Source organism: Anticarsia gemmatalis, chromosome 30, assembly GCF_050436995.1.
Source record: "Anticarsia gemmatalis isolate Benzon Research Colony breed Stoneville strain chromosome 30, ilAntGemm2 primary, whole genome shotgun sequence".
NCBI lineage: Eukaryota > Metazoa > Arthropoda > Insecta > Lepidoptera > Erebidae > Anticarsia > Anticarsia gemmatalis.
Window position 1 is genome coordinate 4,930,915 of NC_134774.1, and position 26,404 is coordinate 4,957,318.

At 37.7% G+C, this 26,404-nt stretch overlaps 2 protein-coding genes across 2 annotated transcripts in view; one reads left to right on the top strand and one right to left on the bottom strand.

Moving 5' to 3' along the window:
- Positions 1 to 8,609, bottom strand: part of LOC142985401 (cytoplasmic aconitate hydratase-like) — a 58,108-nt gene extending 49,499 nt beyond the window's left edge. The window contains exon 1 of the mRNA XM_076133536.1: positions 8,440 to 8,609. Within this exon, the coding sequence (XP_075989651.1) occupies positions 8,440 to 8,446 (7 nt within the window). The 5' untranslated portion in view covers positions 8,447 to 8,609. The remainder of the gene's footprint in view (positions 1 to 8,439) is intronic.
- A 915-nt stretch (positions 8,610 to 9,524) lies between these two features.
- Positions 9,525 to 25,946, top strand: LOC142985486 (ran GTPase-activating protein 1-like). Its single transcript, XM_076133688.1, has 12 exons — positions 9,525 to 9,747; positions 10,796 to 10,983; positions 11,694 to 11,828; positions 12,409 to 12,561; positions 13,754 to 13,923; positions 15,664 to 15,766; positions 16,288 to 16,399; positions 17,240 to 17,335; positions 17,736 to 17,879; positions 23,063 to 23,172; positions 23,715 to 23,912; positions 24,841 to 25,946. The coding sequence occupies exons 1-12, from the start codon at positions 9,636 to 9,638 to the stop codon at positions 25,006 to 25,008; spliced, it is 1,689 nt and encodes a 562-aa protein (XP_075989803.1). The 5' UTR covers positions 9,525 to 9,635; the 3' UTR covers positions 25,009 to 25,946.
- Positions 25,947 to 26,404: the final 458 nt, after the last annotated feature.

Here is a 26,404-nt window from a genome sequence, read left to right on the forward strand (position 1 = left end):
TACAAACATACAAACAACGGACACAAAGTACAACCAGACCCGAAACGACTATTTGCGGATCGCACAAATAATTGTTCTATGTGGGAATAGAACCTACCTCCCGCGACCGCCTTTACCATAATTAAGAAGTATTTACATCAAAGAGCAACAAACAAACATCCTTACATACTTTCTCATTTTATTTTATCCAAGTTTTTCAAAATGTGTTTGCATTGCATAGCTATGCGTAACTAACATTAGGATTTATTGTTTGTTTGTTTGTCGTATGGTTAGTGGTCAACCTAGTTATGCGTCCCAGTCCCATACATACGATATTAGTTAACTGAAACGCATCACGCCACTCGCCATAGCAACGCAAGCTGATCCACTTCTCAATAACTAATAAGACAAATAAACATTCGATTCTTGCTACTGGTCATATTGCCTCTTAACTAATAAAACTAATAAACATTCGATTCTGGCTAATGGTCATGAGACTCCATGAGGTGAGGTCTCACCGATACACACATGTAAAGCTCGTAATCGAATATAAGTGCATGTCATTTAGACCTAAGGGTTCTGTTCCGCATCTCACGTTCGACTGTACACTCGTTTAGTATTAAGATATTTTAAATAAAGTATTTTTTATTAAGAAACGCGAGTGTTAATATTTGACTGGCGCAGTCGGGTCGGATTGTTCAAGTCGCGAAAAGTCGTCGTTTAACGTACACACGAATCGGTCGTAACGTCGTTCTGATCGCATAGACTACAGTCCGTATAAGAATCTACAAATTAGTCAAAAACGCAAGGCGAGCAGCGGCAGCACCGGCATGAGATCGAGCGGTATATTGTGAGTAGATCCTTTATTCACTCCGTTCCCATGTCTATCCATCCATACGTTTAACTGGACTGAAAATTGCCATAAACGTATTTTTAAGTGAAGTTCTGCCCACATCGCGAGCTTTCACTAGTAGAGTAAGTTAACAAAAATATTTCCAATAACTCAGATATTTATTTATTTGCCTTATTATTTTTGTGTGTGTATAATTTTGTGTGTTTTTGTGTAATATTATTGTGTAAAATGGCTCAACAAATTACACTTATCCCTAAGGAAATTCAATGCATTATTCCACGATATGATGGAGATGAGAAACTATTGAATCTTTTTATTAACAAATGTGAGTACGTTATAGGGAGCTTTAGGGGAGAAAACAATCCCGTTCAGGCAACTTATTTATACCACTGCGTAACGAGTAGGTTAGTAGGCAAAGCAGCTATTTTAGTTAGTGAACGAGAAAATATCTCCACTTGGGAGGAATTAAAAGATCTATTAATTCAACATTTCGGGGATCCTAGATCCGAGGCTTGTATCGCCATAGAATTAGAAAATATTAAAATTAAACCAGGGGAATCTTACATCGATTTCTGTCATAGGATACAAAATGTTAGGAGTTCCTTAATATCTAAAGTGAATCTTTTAACAGACGAAGGCATAAAAGCCGCTAAATATATAATATATAATAACACGGCATTAAACGTTTTCATTTATAACCTGCCCGAAGATTTACTTAAATTTGTAAGATTAAATAAATGCACAACACTAGAATCCGCGCTAAGTGTTGTCACTGAGGAAGTTAATTTCCAAATGAGATATAATTGTAGAAACAAAATAAAACCTTCTAATAGTTTTCAGGCACAACCTTCCAGTAGTAATAATTTAAATCAGCCTAATTTTAAGGTAAACCCCCAACAAAATAATTTTAAGTTTGGAATCCCACAAAACTCGTTTAAACCTCAAACGAGACCTTCTTTTATTCCACAAAAGCCTTATTTTAATAACAATCAAAGGTTTGGTATGCAGCCAGCTTTTAGCCCTAGGCCAAACTTTAATAGACCACAATTTCCAAATCAACAACAGCAGTTTCCTAGGACAGTAAATAACTATAAGCAATCGGGTTTCTTTAAGCCGAACCCGAACAACCAATTTAGATTTGGTTTAAATAATAATCAAGCGCAGTATAAGCCCAATACCGACGCAACTATGCGCACCGTGCGAAATAATATGTTAGCTGAACCGGAAGAAACGTACTACGCATCGGAACAATATTCTTGTGAAAATTTTCAGGAGGAAGCCCCTCCAGAAGACGTGAAATAATAAAAATTAATTATTGCGATGCGTTGCGCTTACCACATATTAGATTACCGGAGTTAGACGTAATTAAGGTAGAATACGATAAATGTTCTTTAAATAAGTTAGATAGTAGTATAAATTATGAACAAATATTAGAGGAAAAATCGAGCATAACCAATCTATGCACCGAATTTAAAGATGTTGTCCATTGTGATAAAATCCCTCTATCATTTTCCAACCAAACTAAACACACTATTTCTAAGGACGGTTTAAAACCTAATAACGATAAGATTAAAGCAGTATTACAGTTTCCATTACCTAAAACTACAACGGAAATAAAAAGTTTTCTAGGTTTAGTAGGATATTATAGAAAATTCATCAAAGATTTCTCGAAAATAACGCAACCGCTAACCAATTGTCTTAAGAAAAAGAATAAGATAGTTATTAATAAAGAGTATATGGATGCATTTGAAAAGTGCAAGGAAATTCTTACGAATGCACCGTTATTGCAATTTCCCGATTTTACAAAACCATTTTTACTAACTACAGACGCTTCGAACTATGCGTTAGGCGCAGTGTTATCACAGGGACCTGTAGGCAGTGATAAACCAATCGCTTTCGCTAGCAGAACGTTAAATGACGCTGAAACACGGTATAGTACCATAGAAAAAGAATTATTAGCCATTGTTTGGGCATGTAAGCATTTTAGGCCTTATTTATACGGAAACAAATTTACAGTTTTAAGTGATCATAGGCCACTAGCGTGGATGAACTCTTTTAAGGAACCAGGCAGCCGACTAACGAGGTGGCGCCTTAGGTTAGCCGAATATAATTTCGACATTCAATATAAGCCCGGAAAACAAAATAATAATGCGGATGCTCTCTCTCGAATTAAAATAAACGCTTTAGAGGAAACGTCATCTATGATTGTCAATACGGGACAACGAGACGACACTATAATTATCTCATCGGACGATGAGACGCGTTCGGTTCGATCAATCGAATCACAGTATCCCGTACCTTCTATAAGTAGTGGTACACTTACGGCATCTGAAAAACCAGATTCACAAATTATAACAGTTCATTCTGAAGAAAATATGGATTCATCGGATATACCGATATTACACGAGGCTATCGATACAAAGCCGAACCAAATTTTAGTATTCACTTGGAATAAAAACGAATGTTTTGTTAAAAAGTTATCAAGAGATAAACAAAAGATTTTAGAAGTTCATTTACCAATAAATAATACAGATTTAATAAAACAATTCTTAAAGGAATATATTCGACCAAAAATTACATATTTTATTTACTTTGAGGATAAGAAACATCGCGAACAATTTTCTAATATTGTAACAAATATATTTAAAAAGGACTCTATTAAAATTCGCGAATGTACGGAACGAGTAATTTACGTTGAAGATGAAAATGAACAACGCGATATAGTATTAAAATACCATCAGGGAAAAACCTGCCATCGCGGAATTAAGGAAACAATCGCGCACCTTAAACGGACATTCTGTTGGAATAATCTAGATTCAACTGTCTCTAGTATAATTAATTCGTGTGAAACTTGTAAAAAGATGAAGTACGATAGAAAACCCTTAAAACCGGAATTACAACTAACACAAACTCAATCAAAACCTTTCGAGGAAATTTTCATGGATTTGTTTTCAATAGAAGGTAAATACTTCTTAACAGTAGTCGACGCATTCAGCAAATTAGGACAGGCGTTTGAAGTATCTAATAGATCCACACCGGAGATTATTAGAGCATTAATAAAATACTTTTCAATTTACGGCATTCCAACCAAAATAAGCGCTGACCCAGGTAGCGAATTCAACAATAATTTATTAAAAGAAATGTTAACGTTTTACAAAATTAATCTTCATATAGGGACACCTCATAACCCTAATTCTGTGGGAATTGTAGAAAGGTTCCATTCTACTATTATAGAGATTTATAGACTCGCGAAATATGATAGGAAAATTACGGACGCAGCAACCGTAATGACTTATTCCATAATGTCTTACAATCAATCAATACATTCAACAACGGGACTTACACCATTTGAAGTCGTGTTTGGTCACACTGAATCGTCTTCTATGTTTAACGTAGATTTTAACAAAAGTTATACGCAACAGTTAGTTAAGGAACATGTTAAGAGAACCAAATATTTGTATAATTACCTCCATAATAAAATGCTACAATCCAAGCAGAAAATAAAGGAAAAACGAGGCGGCGAAACTAAATTTAACATTAAAAAAGGAGATAACGTGTTTATTAAAGGTGTTAATACCAGACGGAGCAAAGACAAACCCCGTTATCAACCCGCGAAAATAATCAACGAAATGAATAGGAACACAGTCACTGTTCAAACGCAAAACCGTACGCATAAAGTTCCTATTAAAGATATAAAACGTCCTTCGCAGGTACGTCCTGTGGATGATGACCCATGTAGCCCTAAGCCAGGCCCTTCAACTGCAGCAAGTTGAGGACAATCCCGGCATCCTTCCCGTGAAGGAAGGTCAAGCTTCGCTTAGTCTTTACGACTGGAATATCATTAAGAAATTAGACTTAGAACTAGTAAGTAGTAGTTTGAAATATAACGTAGAAAAATATAACCAATTAATTACTTATACAAACGATAAGTTAGCTTTATACACATTAGATGGTAGTATTGTAGATGCTCATTTACAAACCGAATATATTATGAATTTAACTATAGACAAATATAACCAGTTAGTTCCTAGTGTTAGAATAAAACGAGGATTGATTAACCCCATTGGCTCACTTATAAAAGCTATAACAGGTAACTTAGATCACCAAGATGCTTTAAGATACGATCATTTGTTAAATAAAATAGAATCAAAGCAAAATGCACTTGTTAACAAAATTACTCTTATTTCCGAAATAGTTGATACTTTCGTAAATACTACAAATTCCACAAGGAATAACTTCATAATTCTTGATAAGACTATACAGGAAATAGAAGAAATTTTAAATGCGACTCAATTCCAAAGGAGTAAGAATTTAGTCTTAAACACTTTTAATTTGTTGATACATAACTTCGAAATATTACTTGTGCGTTTAGACGAGGTAGAAACAGCCATAGCATTTAGTAGACTGAATGTACTGCATCAATCGATATTAGACTCAAACGAATTATATAAGGTTTTAAAGGATATTGAGAGCACAGATAAGTTGATTTTCCCAGTAACTAAGGAAAACTTAATTAAGTTAGAAAATTGTATAAATATTAAAGGTTATGTGAAAGGCAAACAAATAATTTTTATAATGACAGTTCCTACAGTTCAGTTAGATGTGTTCAGTTATTATAAACTATATCCATTCCCTATGTATAATCCTCACATAAACCTTACCTTCCTGCTTACCTCCAAACATTCCTTCATCCTAACAAAAGGGTCGAAAGTATTACCACTCTCTCAGCCATGCAGAGAAGTCGACGATGGAAAGTTTCTATGCTATGAAACTTACATATCACCTGAAGCAGATAGCCAGTGCATCGAAGACTTAATGAAATTCACAACGCCGATTACATCGTGTTCTCCATTATGTGTCGAAACATCCGACATTAAGATAAAATCGATTCAACCAGATTCTTGGATCATATACACAGGTTCGCATACAGTTCTCACGGAAATCTGTGAAAACGACATGAGTCAACACGTCATCATGGGCACTTATCTCTTGAGCCTCAACAACGCTTGTGAAGTTAAAATAGGCAAGCTCACATTACGGAAACGTCGTGTTCAAACAGGCGAATCAGTCTTCAGCAGTACACCAAAGATACATCTGCCAAAGATCACCACGCCGCAAGACATCACGCATAAGAAATCAATCAACTTGGACCAGATCGACTTAGAAAATCTTCAGTTCCTGACACATGTGTTGAAAGACAAAAGTGCAGTGCTAAATAGTGAAAAACAATTTGTGAATGTGCATAGTATAAGTTTAGGAACTATAATAATCTACCTCATTTTAATCATTGTATTAATTATTTCTGTGTATCGTTATAAGAATGTATTATTGTGTCAAAATCGACGTCCTAACGAACGTGATTTTGAACTTACGGAGGGAGGAGTTATGCGTCCCAGTCCCATACATACGATATTAGTTAACTGAAACGCATCACGCCACTCGCCATAGCAACGCAAGCTGATCCACTTCTCAATAACTAATAAGACAAATAAACATTCGATTCTTGCTACTGGTCATATTGCCTCTTAACTAATAAAACTAATAAACATTCGATTCTGGCTAATGGTCATGAGACTCCATGAGGTGAGGTCTCACCGATACACACATGTAAAGCTCGTAATCGAATATAAGTGCATGTCATTTAGACCTAAGGGTTCTGTTCCGCATCTCACGTTCGACTGTACACTCGTTTAGTATTAAGATATTTTAAATAAAGTATTTTTTATTAAGAAACGCGAGTGTTAATATTTGACTACCTAGTGTCAAAGTTGTTCAAGCCGCCCGAGGTGCCTTTGACATGGCTTAACGACTGTTATCGTAGTAGACAACAACCGGGACCGACTTCTAACGTGCCCTCCGAAGCACGGAGACGCCCAGTTCAAATTCCACTATGCGGTCACCCATCTATGGGACGACCGCGCCAATGGTTGCTTAACCCACAGATCGTTTACCGACCGGTGAGCGCAACTGGCTATGAGCGCCTCAAAGTTTATTAAAAACAGTTGTATATTACTTCAACATGACATAGTTTTCGTGTGATATCTTTAACAAATAAGATAGCTGGTATACCTAATACAATTTAGATTGTTAAGATAAAAATATATGCCTTAGATTGTCACAAATGTCATGATTTTTATATTATTCATTCTCACAATGACTTTTTTTTTTATTATATTGCTTTTTTAAACATATTGGCTTTGATTTTTGGTGCGGTAATAAACAACAGCCATGTGAATCAATCTCTGAGGTTAAGTTACGATTGCCGAGATTGTTCTGTGGATGGGTGACCATCTTATACATATTGAGTGCCTGCATTGTATATTTAGAGTTAACTTTATTGAGACTGCCTTTAAGGTCTTTGCTGTAGAGTCTACAACTATTAGCTGAGAGCATTATTTTGGTTATTTTTGTACGAGTGATCCACAGGTGTTTTGATTTTGCATAGTAATATGAATTATAAATAAAATAAATCAATTTAACCCATTAATGTCTCACTGCTGGGCAAGGGTCTCCTCCCGTAATGAAGGAGGGGTTAGCCCTTGAGTCCACCACGCTGGCCAAGTGCGGGTTGGGCTTGGTTGAATATGAATTATACAATGCAAAAATTATAAGGAAAAATATTGCTTGTTTTTAAAGGAAAATTTACTACTAAATGACTTAAGCAGACTCAATTTGAGTAAAATGCAAATAATTTTACCTAAATTGAGTCTGCTTAAGTTACCAACTTATATAATATACAAATAAAAATATACCTAACAATAATACATATATAAACTACCTACTTATATTTAAGTGTAATAAAATCTCATCAGATTAGAACTTATCTTGAAGTAGTAAAAGCAGGCCTTGCTGTCACTTTATCTATTGGATAGGTTATCTATCACTTGTATATCCCCTGTAAAACTGGCCTTTAGTCATTTGAATAGTATTAAATGTGGCAGAATTATGAACATTGACCGAACATAACCTCTTTCATAGACATTTAATAGGTGATTCAAATTCCAAACTGAGCAATGAGACAGCATTGTATTGAATTATTAACCTTTAACCCCTTCTGTGAATAACTAGCTACTTTTTAATGGCATAATTAGAGTTTAAATTATTGAAAAGATAATATTTTTCATAAAAATTATGAACTGTGGAATAATACTGGAAAGATCTTTGCCTAGAAAGTTAGGTTCGAAAAAAAAATAGGTTAACTAGCCATAGATATTAGATAGATATACCGGTCCAGATAAAAAAATATTTTTAGGTGTTAAAAAATTTAGGTTAAAATAAATAAAGGTGTTTTATTTGTAAGGATAAACAAGTTTATTATCTTAACCTGAAAATTCAAGTTCAAAAGATAAATCTGTTGCATGTTTACTTTAACGATAAGTAAAGTTTAATGACGAGACTTGTTTATAAATTCACCGTTATTTATCGATTAAGAAGATACGCAAGTTGTTTTTTTGGTTACTTAGTTCACTTAAAGCAGTATTTAATATTCTAATTACGTGTAACGTAGCGCTCATATTTAATTAATGATATTAATCAAAATATCTACAAAAAACTGATGCAAACGGAAGTTTATAGATTGTTTTTTTAATTAAAAAGTAAACACAAACCTGCCATAGTGTTGAGCTGTCAAATTGTATGCACTTGTGATAAACACAGGATACTCCCGAATTCCGATTGCTAGGAATTTGGGAATAGAAATATAATTATCTACGTCACGATTTGATCACAATCACCAACGCCCACGTTTGACTGACTGAATGAACATGACATTGATAGGAAAGATAGTATTGCTAGGTGATAGCAGGTTGCGTAATCAACATGGTAGGAATGTGAAAAATCGTAGTATTTTGGTAATAAAATAATGAATTGATTTCACGACTTTGGCTGCAAGTAATGTATGCTTTATTAATAGACGCGACAGTTATTTATGTATATAAGTGTGGCAATAAGCGACTATTAAGAAAGAAAGAGAAAATTAAACCAAAAACAAGGGAGTAAGGGACAGCACGGGCGCACCGCGTAGGCAAGGAGTCAGTCAGTGGCTGACGGAACGAAAGCACACCATCATTACTTCGTTTCTTGACTATGTGTTTTTTATTTGTTTGTTGTTTTATGGATCGCGATACAGAGATATACAAATAATGGGCACGAAACAGACCCAAAACAGCAAATAGTAATTACTTATAGTAACATTAATAAAATGTTTCCTCCGATAGGTTATTCGATACATCTATCGTTTTTAACACAATTAAAAGAAATCGTACCAAGGTCCATAATAGGAGCTAAAAAAGTTTCTTAAAATCAGGCAACCTACTTTAGTGCTAGATTTTAGTTTTAGTTTGTACTTGTACTGGGTTCATAAAAATTGTTTAACTTTAAATTACGATTTTAATCATGCATTGATTATGTTTTTCAGGTGAATTTATTATAGGTAATTATAAATTGTTATCTATTATTACGAATGTAAAACGTATCTAGGATACCGCAACTATCTCCTTATTTAATATTTATAATCATTTTGGTAGTTTTTACTACGGGAAACTAAAGTTTAATTTACGAACGAAACATTAAATCTCTAACAATAAAAACTTTCCAGTTTCTTAAATTTTTAATTGAAAGCATTGAACTGACATTGTCTCTTTCTAATCTCATACGTGAAACAAAGATGAAAACAATGAGTAATTTCTTGAAAACGAGCGTTGTCAAGCGATGACGAAAAAATTGAAAAAAAGTCCGTTGCTTGTGTGATTATTTACGTGTTTTGTAAAGTTTTTAATTTATTTATTGTGGTGAAGTGACGAAAATGTTTTCCTTTGATTTAAATTCGATTAATTCGGCCCTTGCCGACTCCGGCAGACCGATTAGTGGCGTAGATTTTTCTGGAAAATCGCTGAAATTAGATTCGGCGCAAGATGGTGAGTTCGTGTTATTTTTTCCTTAGTTACTATTATTATGCGACAATAACCTTCCTTTATTATTAAACTTGATATAAAAGCAATTTATTGTTACCTATAATGTTCATTTACAGTGTTTTTTAATTTGTTTAATCGAACATAACCTAAAATAATGCTCATGACTTTGGCGTCATAAATGGACCTCTTTTGTGCTTCTACTTGCCTTATAAAGGCTCCTTTGACGAAAGTACATACAAACAACAGTGTCAACAATACAATCGATATTTGGTTAATCATTTCTTAATACAAAACAAAATACCATTGATATGACTGGCTATATGATGTTGTCATGGTAAAATTTAAAATGTGCCAAGTGATGATGATTGTTACAAATGTTGAAAGAAGTAGCTGTGATCAGTACCCGATGGTTAATAATATCTGCTGGGGCCACTAACTAATATTTATACTAATATTATAAATGCATAACTTTAAATGTTTGGGTGGATGTTTCTTACTCAATCATGAAAAGACTATGGAACGCATTTTGATATAATTTGGAACACATAACAACAACTACATTTACCAACAATTACACCATTTTTATTCACAAAAATCTTCACTTGTGGAAACTGGAAATAAACATAAACTAAAAATTATCCATATAAGTATGTATTGTGTGGGGAAAAGACCTGTTGTATGTATGTATATTATTGTTTTGATTTGCCCCCCTACATCTAGAGTAGCAAAGGAGGGGGTGACACAAAGGATCAAGAGTGGACGTAGTGTCAATCAGCTATTAGTCAGCACTTCCTCCCCTGATATAAGATGTATTTATTAGGTTGAGGAAAAAGTCTTTTTGCATTATAGTATGTATGAACTTGTAATAAAATCTTTTCTCTACACAAAAAAGCTCGATATTTGGGTACCTCATGAGCTCACTGAAAGAAACCTAATGAACCGTGTACTCATATTCTTGAAGCTAAAGAGATTTTATTACAAGTTTGTACATACTATAATGTGAAAAGACTTTTTCCCTGATCTATTACTTAACTTATCTGTATTCTTCCAGCCCAGCCGATTGTGGACGCCATCAACGCGTGCCCAGACCTCCAGTACCTCACACTCACGGGCAACACGCTCGGAGTGTCAGCGGCACAGGCGATCGCTAAGGCATTGGAACACCATCCCGAGTTGAAGATAGCAAGGTTCTCGGATATGTTCACTGGGAGAATGAAGACTGAGATACCACCTGCTTTGGTGAGGGGAGATTTAATATTTTCTTTACCTGTTTTTTGTAAAAGAGTTTTTCGAAAGGGGCAATCAAATATCGTAATATTGTTATTACTGGCTGATGACTATAAATGTTGTTAAGTCGTTGCTAAGTTTTCCGCTACTCTCTTGTGCCGGGTTTCTGAGTACATTTAGCAGTAGTTGATCTATTCAATATCTATTTTTTGTACCTTTGACTGTCACGGTCGGCTATACTCGACGAAAACGTCGTGAGCGATTTCTGATTTGTCGACAGAAATCGGGGGTAATGAAACACAAATTATTAGAGGTTGTCTATATAGTAATTATATAATGACCTTTAGTTAATTATGCTAAAACTTTGATTTAACATTATCCTTCTTATTCATAAAAATATATGAAGTTATGAAAGGCTCTTAAAGAGTTTTGTTTCTTTCACTCTTTAGCAGTAGCTTTTTAACTAAAATAGGTTTATAGTGAGTTTATGAATAAGAGGGTATATATAACACTGTACATCAAACATTGTACTATAAAACAGTTTTTATAGTGCTTTTATTATTTATAATCTATCTCACTGCTGGGCAAAGGCCTTCTGAACAAAGGGAAATGCTCTTTTATCATTATGAAAGAAAAGCTGAACAATTGTACATTTTACCTGTACTTAACCACTAAGATACTGTAATACTTTCTTTGTTATTTACTTACTAATCTTATTCCAGGCTGCATTAGGAGACGGTATGATCACAGCGGGCGCTCGGCTCTCAGTGTTAGACTTGAGTGACAACGCTTTCGGACCAATCGGAGTGGAAGGTTTAGCCAAATTACTGCAAAGTGACGTGTGTAGTGAGTTGGAGGTAAGGCAGCAATCAATTTATTATATAATAATCTCTTCCTGCCTCGACTCCTAACTGGTTGCAGGTTCGAACCCGAGGCAACACACCAATGACTTTTTGAAGTTATGTGTGTATTAGAAATGCATGCAAAGTCCCCAACCTGCATTGGCCAGCGTGGTGGACTCAAGGCCTAAAACTCCTCCTAATCTAATCTCTTCCGTTACTGACTGGCTGATGGACAATACACAGCCGAAACTACTGAGTATAGAAACTTGAAATTTAGTATAAAGATTCGAGAGAAAATCTCTCTTAATTTGTATCAAAAAGCATCTTATGAATAATGAGGCGTCCATAGCCAGTTGTCCTCACCGGTCGGTAAACGATCTGTGGGTTAAGCAAACCTTGGCGCAGTCACATCATAGATGGGTGACCACATAGTGGTATTTGAACTGGGCGTCTTGCAGGGCACGTATAAAGTCTTTTCCGGTTGTTGTCTACTAAGATAACAGTCGTTAAACCACGTCAAAGGCCTCTGGGTGGCTTGAACAACATTGACCACTAACCATACAATAAGAAAAAGAATAATAATGTTATTTTCCAGGAACTACGACTTAACAACAATGGTTTAGGCATCACGGGAGGACGGCTGCTAGCTAACGCGTTGGCAGCCAGACCTCGCAAACTGAAGATATTCATCGCAGGAAGAAACAGACTCGAGAATGATGGCGCTAAGGCACTCGCTAATGTGTTTCAAGTAAGTATTATTATAATTTAACCTAGTTGAAGAGAAAGGAGGTTGTGCATGTTTAATGTATAATAGAATACGGGAATTAACGTCCACCATGTGACCACGTCAGTCAGCCTGCGACCACGGCGAGTGCAACCTGCGCCGAAACGTTAGGCATTTTAAGGTAAAATGCGTGTTCGCGTTAATTCCCGTATCCTATTATATATTAGGTTGTTAATTAGACGGATCGATCTCTGAGGTTAAGTTACGCTTGCCGAGGTTGTTCTGTGGATGGTTGAACATCTTATAAATATCAAGTTCCTTCGTGTTTCGGGAGACATGTTAAATTGTTGGTGTCATTTTCGAAGATATTTGACAACTGTTACCAGTAGTCAGAAGCTTGAAAGTCTGTCAAGTCTTACTTAGTATCATGTTATAAGCCAGGTAACTGTGTTGTGGAGGTCTGATAGACAGTCGCTGCATGTACAATACTGGTATTCAGCTGCATCCGGTGAGACTGGAAGCTGACTACAACATAGTTGGAAGAAAGACTCGGCTGATATATTATCAATTCATACTGTCATGTTTATATGAGTTTAAACGCTATTGAATAGATAAACTACCGCTAATTGTACTCATTAACCGGGGATTGTGATCTATCAACGCACAGCACAAACCACTGGACGGATCGAGCTGACATTTGGCATGCAAGTAGATGTTATGACGTAGGTATCCGTTAAGAAAGGATTTTGATCAATTCCACCTTTAAGAGGAAAAATTAGGGGATCAAAATTGGTATGAAAATTCTGTCCTAAGTCACAAACCACGTGGACGAAGTTAGATGTTATGGTACGTGTCAATGAGGCAAGGGAAGTTTGTAAGGATCGTAGCAAGTGTGTTCTTGAGTCTCTGCCGGCCCCTATGGGAAAAAGGCGTGATTTTATGTATATGTTGTCACTAGCTGACCCGCGCAACTTCGCTTGCGTCACATAAGAGAGAATTTACCCCGTTTTTGTAACATTTTTTATTGCTACTCTGCTCCTATTGGTCGTAGCGTGATGTTATATAGCCTATAGCCTTCTTCTATAAATGGGTTATCTAACACTGAAAGAATTTTTCAATTCGGACCCGTAGTTCCTAAGATTAGCGTGTTCAAACAAACTCTTCAGCTTTATAATATTAGTATAGATGTATAACATGTATGTTTTCTTGTTCCCAGAACATGGATACTCTAGAAGAGGTGGCGATGCCACAGAACGGCATCTATCACGTGGGGGTGACGGCTCTGTCGCGCGCCTTCAGCCACAACTCACGCTTGGCCGCGCTCAACCTCAACGACAACACGGTCGGCGCTAAGGGCGCGGAGGCCATCGCCGCTGCGCTAGTCAAGTGAGTAGTTATACGCCGGGGACTTTTTTTCAGTCGGGGACTTTATTCGGGGACTTTGCTTTTAAGGTCCCTAGAAAGCTACTACAGTGTTACAGAAGCAAGATCTTAGTCGTAGGAGTGATTTCTGACCGGGGACTTTATCGACAGCCGGGGACTTTTATAAGGGACTTTGCTTTTAGACACAAGAATACACTGCGGCGATGTTAAAGTGAGTATTTGCGATTAAGACACTTGTTAAGGGACTTGTATTCGGGGACTTAACTGACTAGTAACACTAGAAGAGGTGGCGATGCCACAGAACGGCATCTACCACGTGGGGGTGACGGCTCTGTCGCGCGCCTTCAGCCACAACTCACGCCTGGCCGCGCTCAACCTCAACGACAACACGGTCGGCGCTAAGGGGGCCGAGGCCATCGCCGCTGCGCTAGTCAAGTGAGTAGAATACGCCGGGGACTTTTTTCAGCCGGGGACTTTATTAGGGACTTTGGGATTTTGGCTCTTGGAAGACGTAAAAGTGATGTAGAAATGTGATTTTGGTCATAAGGGACTTTTTCTAGCGGGGGATTTTATTGCCATCCGGGGACTTTATTAAGGGACTTTGCTTTAAGACACTAGAATTAGCTGCGGCGATGTTAAAGTGGGTATTTGTAGCATAGACACTTGCTAAGGGGACTTAATTCCGGGGACTTAACTGACTAGTAACACTAGAAGAGGTGGCGATGCCACAGAACGGCATCTACCACGTGGGAGTGACGGCTCTGTCGCGCGCCTTCAGCCACAACTCACGCCTGGCCGCGCTCAACCTCAACGACAACACGGTCGGCGTTAAGGGGGCCGAGGCCATCGCAGCCGCGCTAGTCAAGTAAGTAATACGCCGGGGACTTTTTTTGGTGGGGGACTTTTGTAGGGACTTTTCTCTTTAGGTCTCTGGAAGGCTACTACAGTGTTACAGAAGCAAGATCTTAGTCGTAGGAGTAATTTTTGACCGGGGACTTTATCGACATCCGGGGACTTTATCAAGGGACTTTGCTTTAAGACACTGGAAGGCGTTGTAGCGATGGTATAATGGGTATTTGTAGTATAGACACTTAACTAAGGGACTTAAATTCGGGGTCTTAACTGACTAGTAACAGTAGAAGAGGTGGCGATGCCACAGAACGGCATCTATCACGTGGGGGTGACGGCTCTGTCGCGCGCCTTCAGCCACAACTCACGCTTGGCCGCGCTCAACCTCAACGACAACACGGTCGGCGCTAAGGGGGCCGAGGCCATCGCAGCTGCGCTAGTCAAGTGAGTAGAATACGCCGTGGACTTTTGGGGGGACTTTATTGAGACTTTGCTGATTACGTCGTTCAAAGACGGCTAAGGCGTTGGGGAAACGTTGGTCGTAGGGGACTTTTCAGCCGGAGATTTTATTAAGGGACTTTGTTCCTTAACACTTGAATATAACATGGCACTGGTAAAGGCAGTGTTTGTCGTCGGGGACTTTACTTGGAGATATAACTCTATTTGTCTTGCTAAAACCGGTCTTAACTAACGTCTTGTTGTATTCGCGAGGACTTTAAGGATTTTGTAGGTAGAGAATTCTCGAATTGGGACTTTTCGAAACAGGATTAAGATCGAAAACTTTTCAGTATAAAAGCAGCAAAAAAACTAGCTCAAGAATAGAATCGATAATATGACTGGTGTCATATGTCATGACTAAAATTATCCTAATTTAATTTATTTTGTTGGTTACAGCCTGAAAAACCTGAAAAGCATCAATTTCGGTGACTGCTTGCTCAAGAGTAAAGGTGCTAAGGCTCTGGCGAAGGCTTTCAAAGACAACTCTTTATTACTAGAGGTAAGTACAATAGCCGAGTGGTTAAAGGTGGTACCTCCCACGCAAGTGGTCGCAGGTTCCGAGGCAACACACCAATGACTTTTCCAAGTTATGTGTGTATTAGAAATAACTATCACTTGTTCCAACGGTGAAGCACTGGTCGGTAAACGATCAGTGCGTGAAGCAAACCTAGGCGCGGTCATTCCACAGATGGGTCACCGCATAGTGGTATTTGAACTAGACGTCTCCGTGCTTCAGAGGACACGTAAAATGTCGGTCCCGGTTGTTGTTAATAAAGATAACAGTCGTTAAGCCATGTCAAAGGCCTTCGGGCTTGGTTTTTGACATTTCATAAAGAGTAGCTGATTTGACTGATAGGCAACTACCGTATTAAATGAATGATTTAAAATACATTATAGTATAAGGTTGTACATTAAACCTTATATGAAAAATTTTGTTAAACTATGTAAAATGTAACAACTGTTAGCAAACCAAAAATAAATAAATAAAATACATTATAATCATATTTTATTTTCTTTCAGTCTCTAGACCTAAGTCACAACGAGATAGGCAGAGAAGCGTGTATGGATGTAGTCGACGCTATCACGGCGCTACCCGATAGTGCGGACAGACTGAGCAGAGTGGTACTAGCTGGTAATTAGTTCACTTTATATGTTTACAGTCCCACTGCTGGGCAAAGGACTCCCAGTCATTATTACTAACTAGCTGACCCGCGCAACCGTACCGCCTAAAATATGCAAAATTAAATGTCTATTTTTCAATATTTCTGAGAGATTTTCTTTATATTTTTTTCCGTAAGAACCTTCTCCTAATAATAACAAATACAACACAAAAAGAATTTGTAAAATCGGTCCAGCCATTCACGCGTGATGCCGTGACCGAGGAAAACGGGTCTCATTTTTATATATATAGACTAGAGGCCGCCCGCGACTTCGTCCGCGTGGAAACCCTTCCCGTGTAAATCCCGATCCCTCGTGAACTCCGGGATAAAAACCTATGTGTTATTATGGTTCTTCAGCTACCTACATATTAACAAAATTTCATTGTAATCGGTTCATTAGTATCTACGTGAAAGAGTAACAAACACCCGTACATAGATACATTCTCACAAACTTTCGCATTTATAATATTAGTAGGATTAGCTTTTGCCCGCGACTTCGTCTGCGTTTGTGACTTAAGACAGATTTTTCATACAAACTTTCATCCCCTATTTTATCCCCTTAGGGGTAGAATTGATCAAAATCCTTTCTTAGCGGATGTCTACGTCATAACATGTACCTGCATGTCAAATGTCAGCTCGATCCGTCCAGTGGTTTGTGCTGTGCGTTGATAGATCACTGTATCAGTCAGTTACCTTTGAGTTATATATCATCCTTTAAGAGGTTAAAATAGGAGATGAAAAACTTTAATTTTCAATTCTTTTAGAGAGTTATTTATATTCTATGTAGTAATATTTATTTTATATAATTATAGGTAACAGTTTAGGAGGGGCATCAAACAAGAAAATAATGAGAGACAAACTCGGCGCTTCGGCGGAACTGAGCGACGGGGAGGGAAGCGAAGACGAATGTGAGTATACATACATACATACAATCACAACATCTTCACATAAGGGTAGGCAGAGACCAGAGAACGCCACTTGGTACGATCCTTACGAACTTCCCTCGAAAAACAAAAAAATAACTTAAACAACTGCACGTTTGTCGCAGTGGTTTAAGCGGTCACCTCGCCGCAATAACCGTAGCGCCGCGTGTGGTTCCAATCTTACCAGGGACTAATATTAGTGTGATGAGCACGAGTATCTATTCTGTTCTGAGCATGTTAATGTATCTATATAAGTATGTATTTACAAGTATATAAGTATGTTTATCAGTTGTCTGGTTACAGTACAAGCTCTGCTTAGTTTGGAATCAAATGACCGTGTGTGAGTTGTCCAATGATATTTATATTTATTTATTTATTATTTCAGATGTAACAGACTCGGAGTCTGAGCACTCCGGCTCGGAAGGGGAGGGCGAGGAGGGGGAGGGCTCACAGAACTCTGAGGACAGCGCCACGGAGGATGCGCAACATTTGGATGACTCACACTCTAACATCACTCTGGACACCTCCGGTATGTATATGATGCCCTGGTACTTTGTTACTGCTAGTGGTGTAGGTTAATCCCAGAAAGATATTATACAGGGTGTCCCAAAACTCAACGATAATCTGAGACAGGATGAAAGGCCAAGTCATACCGGCTATAGGAAAAATAAAAAAAAATTCTAGAGTAAGATCCCAGAGCTGCCAGACCTACGTCATTTTAGCAAAGCTGAAACTTTGAGGATTGTTAGTATAAAGGGTCTGTTAAGAGGTATGCACATCCACTACCTTGAAAGCGGGGCCGTTTCTGAGGTAGCGCGGAGTGAAGGTGCGTAAAAAACGACCCAACCTACGTTATAGTAGCAAAGTTGGTTTTCAGATATGTTATTAATGATATTATGTAGAATTAAAATTGACTATTGCCAGACCGTTTCCCGGGGCCATTACTTCTGCCAGACGCCTTAAATGTTATAAAAAAATGAGGTCAACTACGTCATAGTAGCAAGCCTAAATTTTATATATGTTATTAAAGGTACAATTTTAAGACCCCCTGTATGCGGACAGACCATTCCGCAGGGCCCTTCGTCCCCTAGACGCCATTAAACTTTCCCTATGAGTGCGAGAGTAAGAGCATTATTCATATGCATAAATGAAAAACAATTGAATTAAAAAAATAAAAATTGAAAAATTATTGAATACTAACTGACCCGCGCATCTTTGCTTGCGTCACTTAAGAGAGATAGGTCAAAATGTTACATAAACGGGTTATGTAACATTTTTCACTGGTACTCTGCTCCTATTGGTCGTAGCGTGATGATATATCGCTTATAGCTTTTCTCAATAAATAGGCTATCCAACAGTAAAATATTTTTTTATTCGCACCAGTAGTTCCTGAGATTAGCGCGTTCACACAAACAAACAAACTTCTCAGCTTTATAACATTAGTATAGATTAAAAGTACTTGGAATGTTTAGGAAGATAAGTAGCATTATTTTGGGAATTATTTTAAAAATAGATATGGTTTACACTATCCACAAAAATTATGAAAAAATATTGTAGTCATTCATCATCATCATCATTATCTGAGCTCTTACTTCCCTCATCAAATTGAATATTTAAATCATCTCCACCATCGTCTTCATTGTTACTTGAATTCTCTGTAAAAAAAATGTAGGTAATGATGTTGAAAACAGTTACAAGTAGGTATATTGAAATAATTTATAGTTAAAATAAAATACCTAATTCGTTTTCAAGTGATTCGCTTACGAAACTTGGCAATTGGTCACCATCAAACCACTTAAAATGATAATGGTTATCCTTTAGAACCCACCCTTTATTTGCTGGGCTTAAAATGCTAGGACGCTTTATATGAGCATTACTCCAGACACCCGCAATATAATTTGCTCGTCGAAATTGTTGAAGCAATTCAGATTTACAAGGAGGTAAATTACTTGCGTCGAATTTTTTAACATTTTGCCGGTGGAATTTCTCATTCAAATCGCCGACTGTATACGTGTTAATGAAAAGTTGTAGCCGTGCAGCATCTACATCAATTGAGCTCAGACCATTTAAAATTTTAAAGAAATCGCCAGAATATCAAGAAGCTTTTGTTCAATTCGGAGAAGTTGAATTATCTATTGATAAAGCGAAGGAACAAAATATATTTGATGTAATTCAAAAATTTATCTGCGAGTTATATAATGTTCCCGGATTAATTGATGTAGATGCTGCACGGCTACAACTTTTCATTAACACGTATACAGTCGGCGATTTGAATGAGAAATTCCACCGGCAAAATGTTAAAAAATTCGACGCAAGTAATTTACCTCCTTGTAAATCTGAATTGCTTCAACAATTTCGACGAGCAAATTATATTGCGGGTGTCTGGAGTAATGCTCATATAAAGCGTCCTAGCATTTTAAGCCCAGCAAATAAAGGGTGGGTTCTAAAGGATAACCATTATCATTTTAAGTGGTTTGATGGTGACCAATTGCCAAGTTTCGTAAGCGAATCACTTGAAAACGAATTAGGTATTTTATTTTAACTATAAATTATTTCAATATACCTACTTGTAACTGTTTTCAACATCATTACCTACATTTTTTTTACAGAGAATTCAAGTAACAATGAAGACGATGGTGGAGATGATTTAAATATTCAATTTGATGAGGGAAGTAAGAGCTCAGATAATGATGATGATGATGAATGACTACAATTTTTTTTCATAATTTTTGTGAATAGTGTAAACCATATCTATTTTTAAAATAATTCCCACAATAATGTTACTTATCCTCCTAAACATTCCAAGTACTTTTAATCTATACTAATTTTATAAAGCTGAGAAGTTTGTTTGTTTGTGTGAACGCGCTAATCTCAGGAACTACTGGTGCGAATAAAAAAATATTTTACTGTTGGATAGCCTATTTATTGAGAAAAGCTATAAGCTATATATCATCACGCTACGACCAATAGGAGCAGAGTACCAGTGAAAAATGTTACATAACCCGTTTATGTAACATTTTGACCTATTTCTCTTAAGTGACGCAAGCAAAGATGCGCGGGTCAGTTAGTATTCAATAATTTTTCAATTTTTATTTTTTTAATTCAATTGTTTTTCATTTATGCGTATGAATAATGCTCTTACTCTCGCACTCATAGGGAAAGTTTAATGGCGTCTAGGGGACGAAGGGCCCTGCGGAATGGTCTGTCCGCATACAGGGGGTCTTAAAATTGTACCTTTAATAACATATATAAAATTTAGGCTTGCTACTATGACGTAGTTGACCTCATTTTTTTATAACATTTAAGGCGTCTGGCAGAAGTAATGGCCCCGGGAAACGGTCTGGCAATAGTCAATTTTAATTCTACATAATATCATTAATAACATATCTGAAAACCAACTTTGCTACTATAACGTAGGTTGGGTCGTTTTTTACGCACCTTCACTCCGCGCTACCTCAGAAACGGCCCCGCTTTCAAGGTAGTGGATGTGCATACCTCTTAACAGACCCTTTATACTAACAATCCTCAAAGTTTCAGCTTTGCTAAAATGACGTAGGTCTGGCAGCTCTGGGATCTTGGTCCATTCCATATCACTTAGTTCAGCAATAATAGACACTTTTCAAAAAAGTTGAAAATCCACACCCTTGGTCGCATTTTCAAGTCCTGTGATCACCAATGTCACAATTTCGCTGTGTTTTTTTGAATTTCGTGATCTTAATTAAATATGCTATTAATCGTATAACAAATTAATGCACAAAACATTGTTAATTTAATAAAAAAAGTTAAGTTTTAGTGAGTCATCTTTCTCAAAAATATCGTTAGTCAACTTTGACGGTTCATACTGAAAAAAAAATGTACTACACTACCCTTGGCAAGTTATTTCAAAAGTTGGCGCATTTAATCAAGATTTCAAAATAGTATAACACTTGCCACTTTTCTTGCCATTAAAAATGTTATTTTTATTTAAACGAAGAGTATCCTCGCAAATGGATCGGACGCAGTGGTACAATTTTATGGCATCCTCGTTCCCCCGATCTAAATCTAGTAGATATTTTTTACTGGGAATGCATAAAAGAAAAAGTCTATTCAAAATCAATACAAAATCTATCAGAACTTCGCCAGAAAATTGACACAGCGTCAGAGGAAATAAATGCAAGGAATTTTGATTGACTGGTGCAAAGGTCTTTTGTAAGGCGTTGCAGAGCCTGAATTCATGCTAGAGGAAAACAATTCGGAATTACTTTAGTTTAAGGAGAATAATTAAATAAGATCGATGGTTCGTTCATTGTTTTTTTTTTAATTATTATAACTTATTATGTTTATTACATTAAATATTTGTTAAAGACTGACTCAATTACATGTTTACTAAAAATAATTGCTTTCCTCTGGCACGAATACAGGCTCTGCAACGACGTACAAAAGATTTTTTCACCAGTCAAGCAAAATTTCTTGCATTTATTTCCTCTGACGCTGTGTCAATTTTCTGGCGAAGTTCTGATAGATTTTGTATTGATTTTGAATAGACTTTTTCTTTTATGCATTCCCAGTAAAAAATATCTACTAGATTTAGATCGGGGGAACGAGGATGCCATAAAATTGTACCACTGCGTCCGATCCATTTGCGAGGATACTCTTCGTTTAAATAAAAATAACATTTTTAATGGCAAGAAAAGTGGCAAGTGTTATACTATTTTGAAATCTTGATTAAATGCGCCAACTTTTGAAATAACTTGCCAAGGGTAGTGTAGTACATTTTTTTTTCAGTATGAACCGTCAAAGTTGACTAACGATATTTTTGAGAAAGATGACTCACTAAAACTTAACTTTTTTTATTAAATTAACAATGTTTTGTGCATTAATTTGTTATACGATTAATAGCATATTTAATTAAGATCACGAAATTCAAAAAAACACAGCGAAATTGTGACATTGGTGATCACAGGACTTGAAAATGCGACCAAGGGTGTGGATTTTCAACTTTTTTGAAAAGTGTCTATTATTGCTGAACTAAGTGATATGGAATTTTTTTTTTATTTTTCCTATAGCCGGTATGACTTGGCCTTTCATCCTGTCTCAGATTATCGTTGAGTTTTGGGACACCCTGTATAAATTAGCTTAGCCTTTGTTCCAAACTATGTTGTAGTCAGCTTCCAGTCTCACCGGATGTAAGAATACCAGTATTGTACAAGCAGCGACTGTCTATCAGACCTACACAACACAGTTACCTGACTTATAACACGATACTAAGTATAACTGGTTGTCAGACTTTCAAGCTTCTGACACGACTGTTAAAGATCTTTGCCGGGACCCACAATTTAACGTGCCTTCGAACTCGATATGTATAAGATGGTCACCCATCCACAGAACGACCTCGGCAAGAGTCGCTTAACCTTAGAGATCGATCCACACGGCTGTTGTTAACTAAGCCACGAGATAATAAATAATTAAATAAATATTGTTGGACAACTCACACACGGTCATTTGATTACAAACTAAGCAGAGCTTGTACTGTAACCAAATAACTGATAAACATACTTATATACTTGTAAATACATACTTATATAGATACATTAACAAGCTCAGAACAGATACTCGTGCTCATCACACTAAGATTAGTCCCGGGTGTGATTGGAACCACATGCGGCGCTACGGTTATTGCGGCGAGGTGACCACGCTAACCACTTTATGAAAATATGTTATTATTATTTCCAGGAGTGGAGGAAGTAGAGACAGACGTAGGCCGGTTCCTTCAACAGCCATCATTGGACAACCTGATGAAGCTAGGAGCCAACGCGACCGACGTCATAGATGCACATCTACAAGTAAGTACAGTCCCACTAGCATGTCTCTATGAGAGGTAGAGTACATCACAGTGATCAAGTGACACTACATTACTACAACAACTGTTTAACTCTCTTTTTCCCTATCTCCCTCTCCCTCCCCGCAATCTCCCCCCCGCCCCATCTCTCTCTCTCTCTCTCTATCTATGTCTCCCCCCTCCCCCTCCCTCCTCCCCTTGTCTCCCTGTCCCCTCAATAACAATACTTATATATTTTTTTAACCCATTACTGTTCCACTGCAGTGCAAGGGTCTCCTCCCGAACAAGGGAGGGTTTATTTTTATAAAAAAATATTCGATGGCCTGCATGGCGCAGTGGTTAAGATGGTCACCACGCCATTATCTGTGCGCCGGAAGGTCGTGGGTTCGTTTCCCACACGGAACTATGAATTGTGTGATCCACAAATAGCTGTTTCAGGTCTGGTTGTACTTTGTGTCCGTTATATTTATATTTGTAAAAGTCTTCGCGACACAAGAGCAATTCTTAATGAGAGAGTAGTCTTTAAAAACATCATTTTTTTTGCAGTCAATAAAAGACCCATCAGACTCAATCCGCGCCTACGTAGAAGCAACATTATGTGTCTCAGGCCTATCGGACCAGAGCGCCAAGGCCATGGACCTGTCTCAACAAATGTACCAGCTACTCATCAAGCGAGCGGGAGAGACGCACGCGGCCAGCTGGTTGCTAGCTAACACTGTGTTGACGCATCTGAAGCTGATAAAGGTATAGTATTTTAAATCTTTATATATATAATTCTTCTGTAAGTGTGTATGTCTATGTATATGGAGGAGTTCGTGGCTTAGTTAACAGCAGCCGCGCGGATCGATTTCTGAGGTTAAGCAAAGCTTGCCGAGGTTGATCTGTGGATGGGTGACCATCTTATACATATCGAGTTCCTCCGTGTTTCGGCAGGCACGTTAAATTGTGGGACCCGGCTGTCATTTTCGAAGATCTTTGACAGTCGTTAACAGTAGTCAGAAGCTTGAAAGTCTGACAACCAGTCTTACCGAAGAGTATCGTGTTATATCCCAGGTAACTGTGTTGTGGAGGTCAGATAGGCAGTCGCTCCATGTAAAACACTGGTATTTAGCTGCATCCGGTAAGACTTGAAGCCGACTCCAACATAGCTTGGAAGAAAGGCTAAGCTGATATATGTAAGTGTGTATGTCACTGAACTTCTCTTAAACGACTGGACCGATTTTGATGACATTTTTTGTATGTGTTCAAAGGGATCTGAGAATGGTATAGATTCACAAAAAAACAAAAATATATAAAATATAAAATTCTCGCGTCACAGATTTCGTTGCCATACTCCTCCGAAACGGCTTGACCGATTCTCTTGAAATTTTGTGAGCATATTGACTAGGTCTGAGAATCGGCCAACATCTATTTTTCATACACCTAAGTGACACAATATTTTTTTTTATATGGCAAAGCAACGTTTGCCGGGTCAGCTGGTATATAAATAAAAAGTAGTATGGTAAACAAATAGCTGATAAACATACTTATATACTTGTAAATACATACTCGTACCCGGGTGTGATTGAAACCACACGTGGTACTACGGTTATTGCGGCGAGGTGACTACGTTAACCACTGCCACAAACGTGCAGAATGCAGATATTATAATACTTTGTTCTCTCGCCCACAGTCAGAAGACAAGTCCCCTACTATCCGCTGGTCGCTCCCCCCCTGCTACGTGTCCCTGGCCCGCTGTATCGGCGCGCCGTACTTCCCCGCCGCGCTCCGAGACACGCTCCTGTTCTTTGCCGCCGCCAAGAAGACCACCATGCCCTGCGTCGAGGTGCTGTTCCGATAATAAAACCCCCCCTATGTCCCTCCCCCCTCTTTATATTGCACTTTACCAAGACATCCGAAGACATCATATCACCCCCACATCATATTTTACCCCCGCCCCCCACATCTCTATTCACCCCCAAACATCATATCCTCCTCTCCCCTCCCCCCACACATGGAAGACAAGGTCACCAATATTGAGGAAGTGTGTCGAGGTGCTGTTCCGATAGTCACCTTGCCACTTGACTTACCCTAAGATATTCAGACACTCTACTTACCCAAGTCTCCCCACCAAATTTCAAGCCACTACTTCGACCCTCCCCACCTTGACACAATACATCCCCCAAAAGACCCTCTCATACGTAGTCCCCCCTATTTTCAACATCTTATATCACCCCCCAAGTGTTACTACTTCGACTCCCCCCAAAGTGTCTCATTGTCCCCCCCATACTTCATATCCTCGACACATGCTTCGAACTACAAGTGTCTTAATATGTTAATAGCCTCCTTTCCTCCACTACTTCAACCCTTCGTCACGTCGATTCTACAGACCGTTTACACCCCTCTCCACCCCACTCTACCCAAGTGCCTTTTACTTAAAGATTTAACCCCACCATCATATCTCAGCCCCATTTATCATTTGATAAACACTCACACTATATTTTATACTTCAAAAACCATACCAACCCAGGCCTCCTCATTAATTATTCTTACACGTCATACCCTCCCGAAGACCTCAATTCCTCCCCCTCCTACTACCCCCTCCCCCTAATAAAAATCTGGATCAGCTAATTAAGATACAAGCGAGTGATATGCCTTAGGTGTTCTCTATCTCAAAGTGAGTTGTGAGCGTAATGTATTGAATAAATAAATAATTTGATACAATTCTGAAATGTTGATTATTATCAATTATGTCGACTTGTGCTGTGCACACTTTAATTATAATGTTATTTTGTATAATGGCGTTTTATTTATAAATTAATGTCCTATTACCTTATTCATGCAAGTGTGTTGCGGAGGTCTGATAGACAGTCGCTAAATGTAAAATACTGGAAAATACTTAATTGGAAGAAAGGCGGATTGATTTAGCATTTATCGGGTGTCCAAATTATAGTATAGTGTCTCACTATGTCATGCCATTATAATATATGGAAATCTCGCTCGCTGCACATTGTCACATTACTATGATTCTATTTAATACGTTTTAGCCGTTTGAACGAAAAACATTCATGTTTTTGTTACTGCCACTGCTACGCTAATAATTCCTTGCAGACATTATTCCACTAAAATATACAGTACGCAGTTGTTACTTTTGTATATCAATATCGTTTAGAAAAATACGGGATTTTTCTCTCTGGTAGTGCGGAAGAAAAGTACCTTTTACTATCTAGTAGTTTCTTGATCTTAAAAGCCTTGGT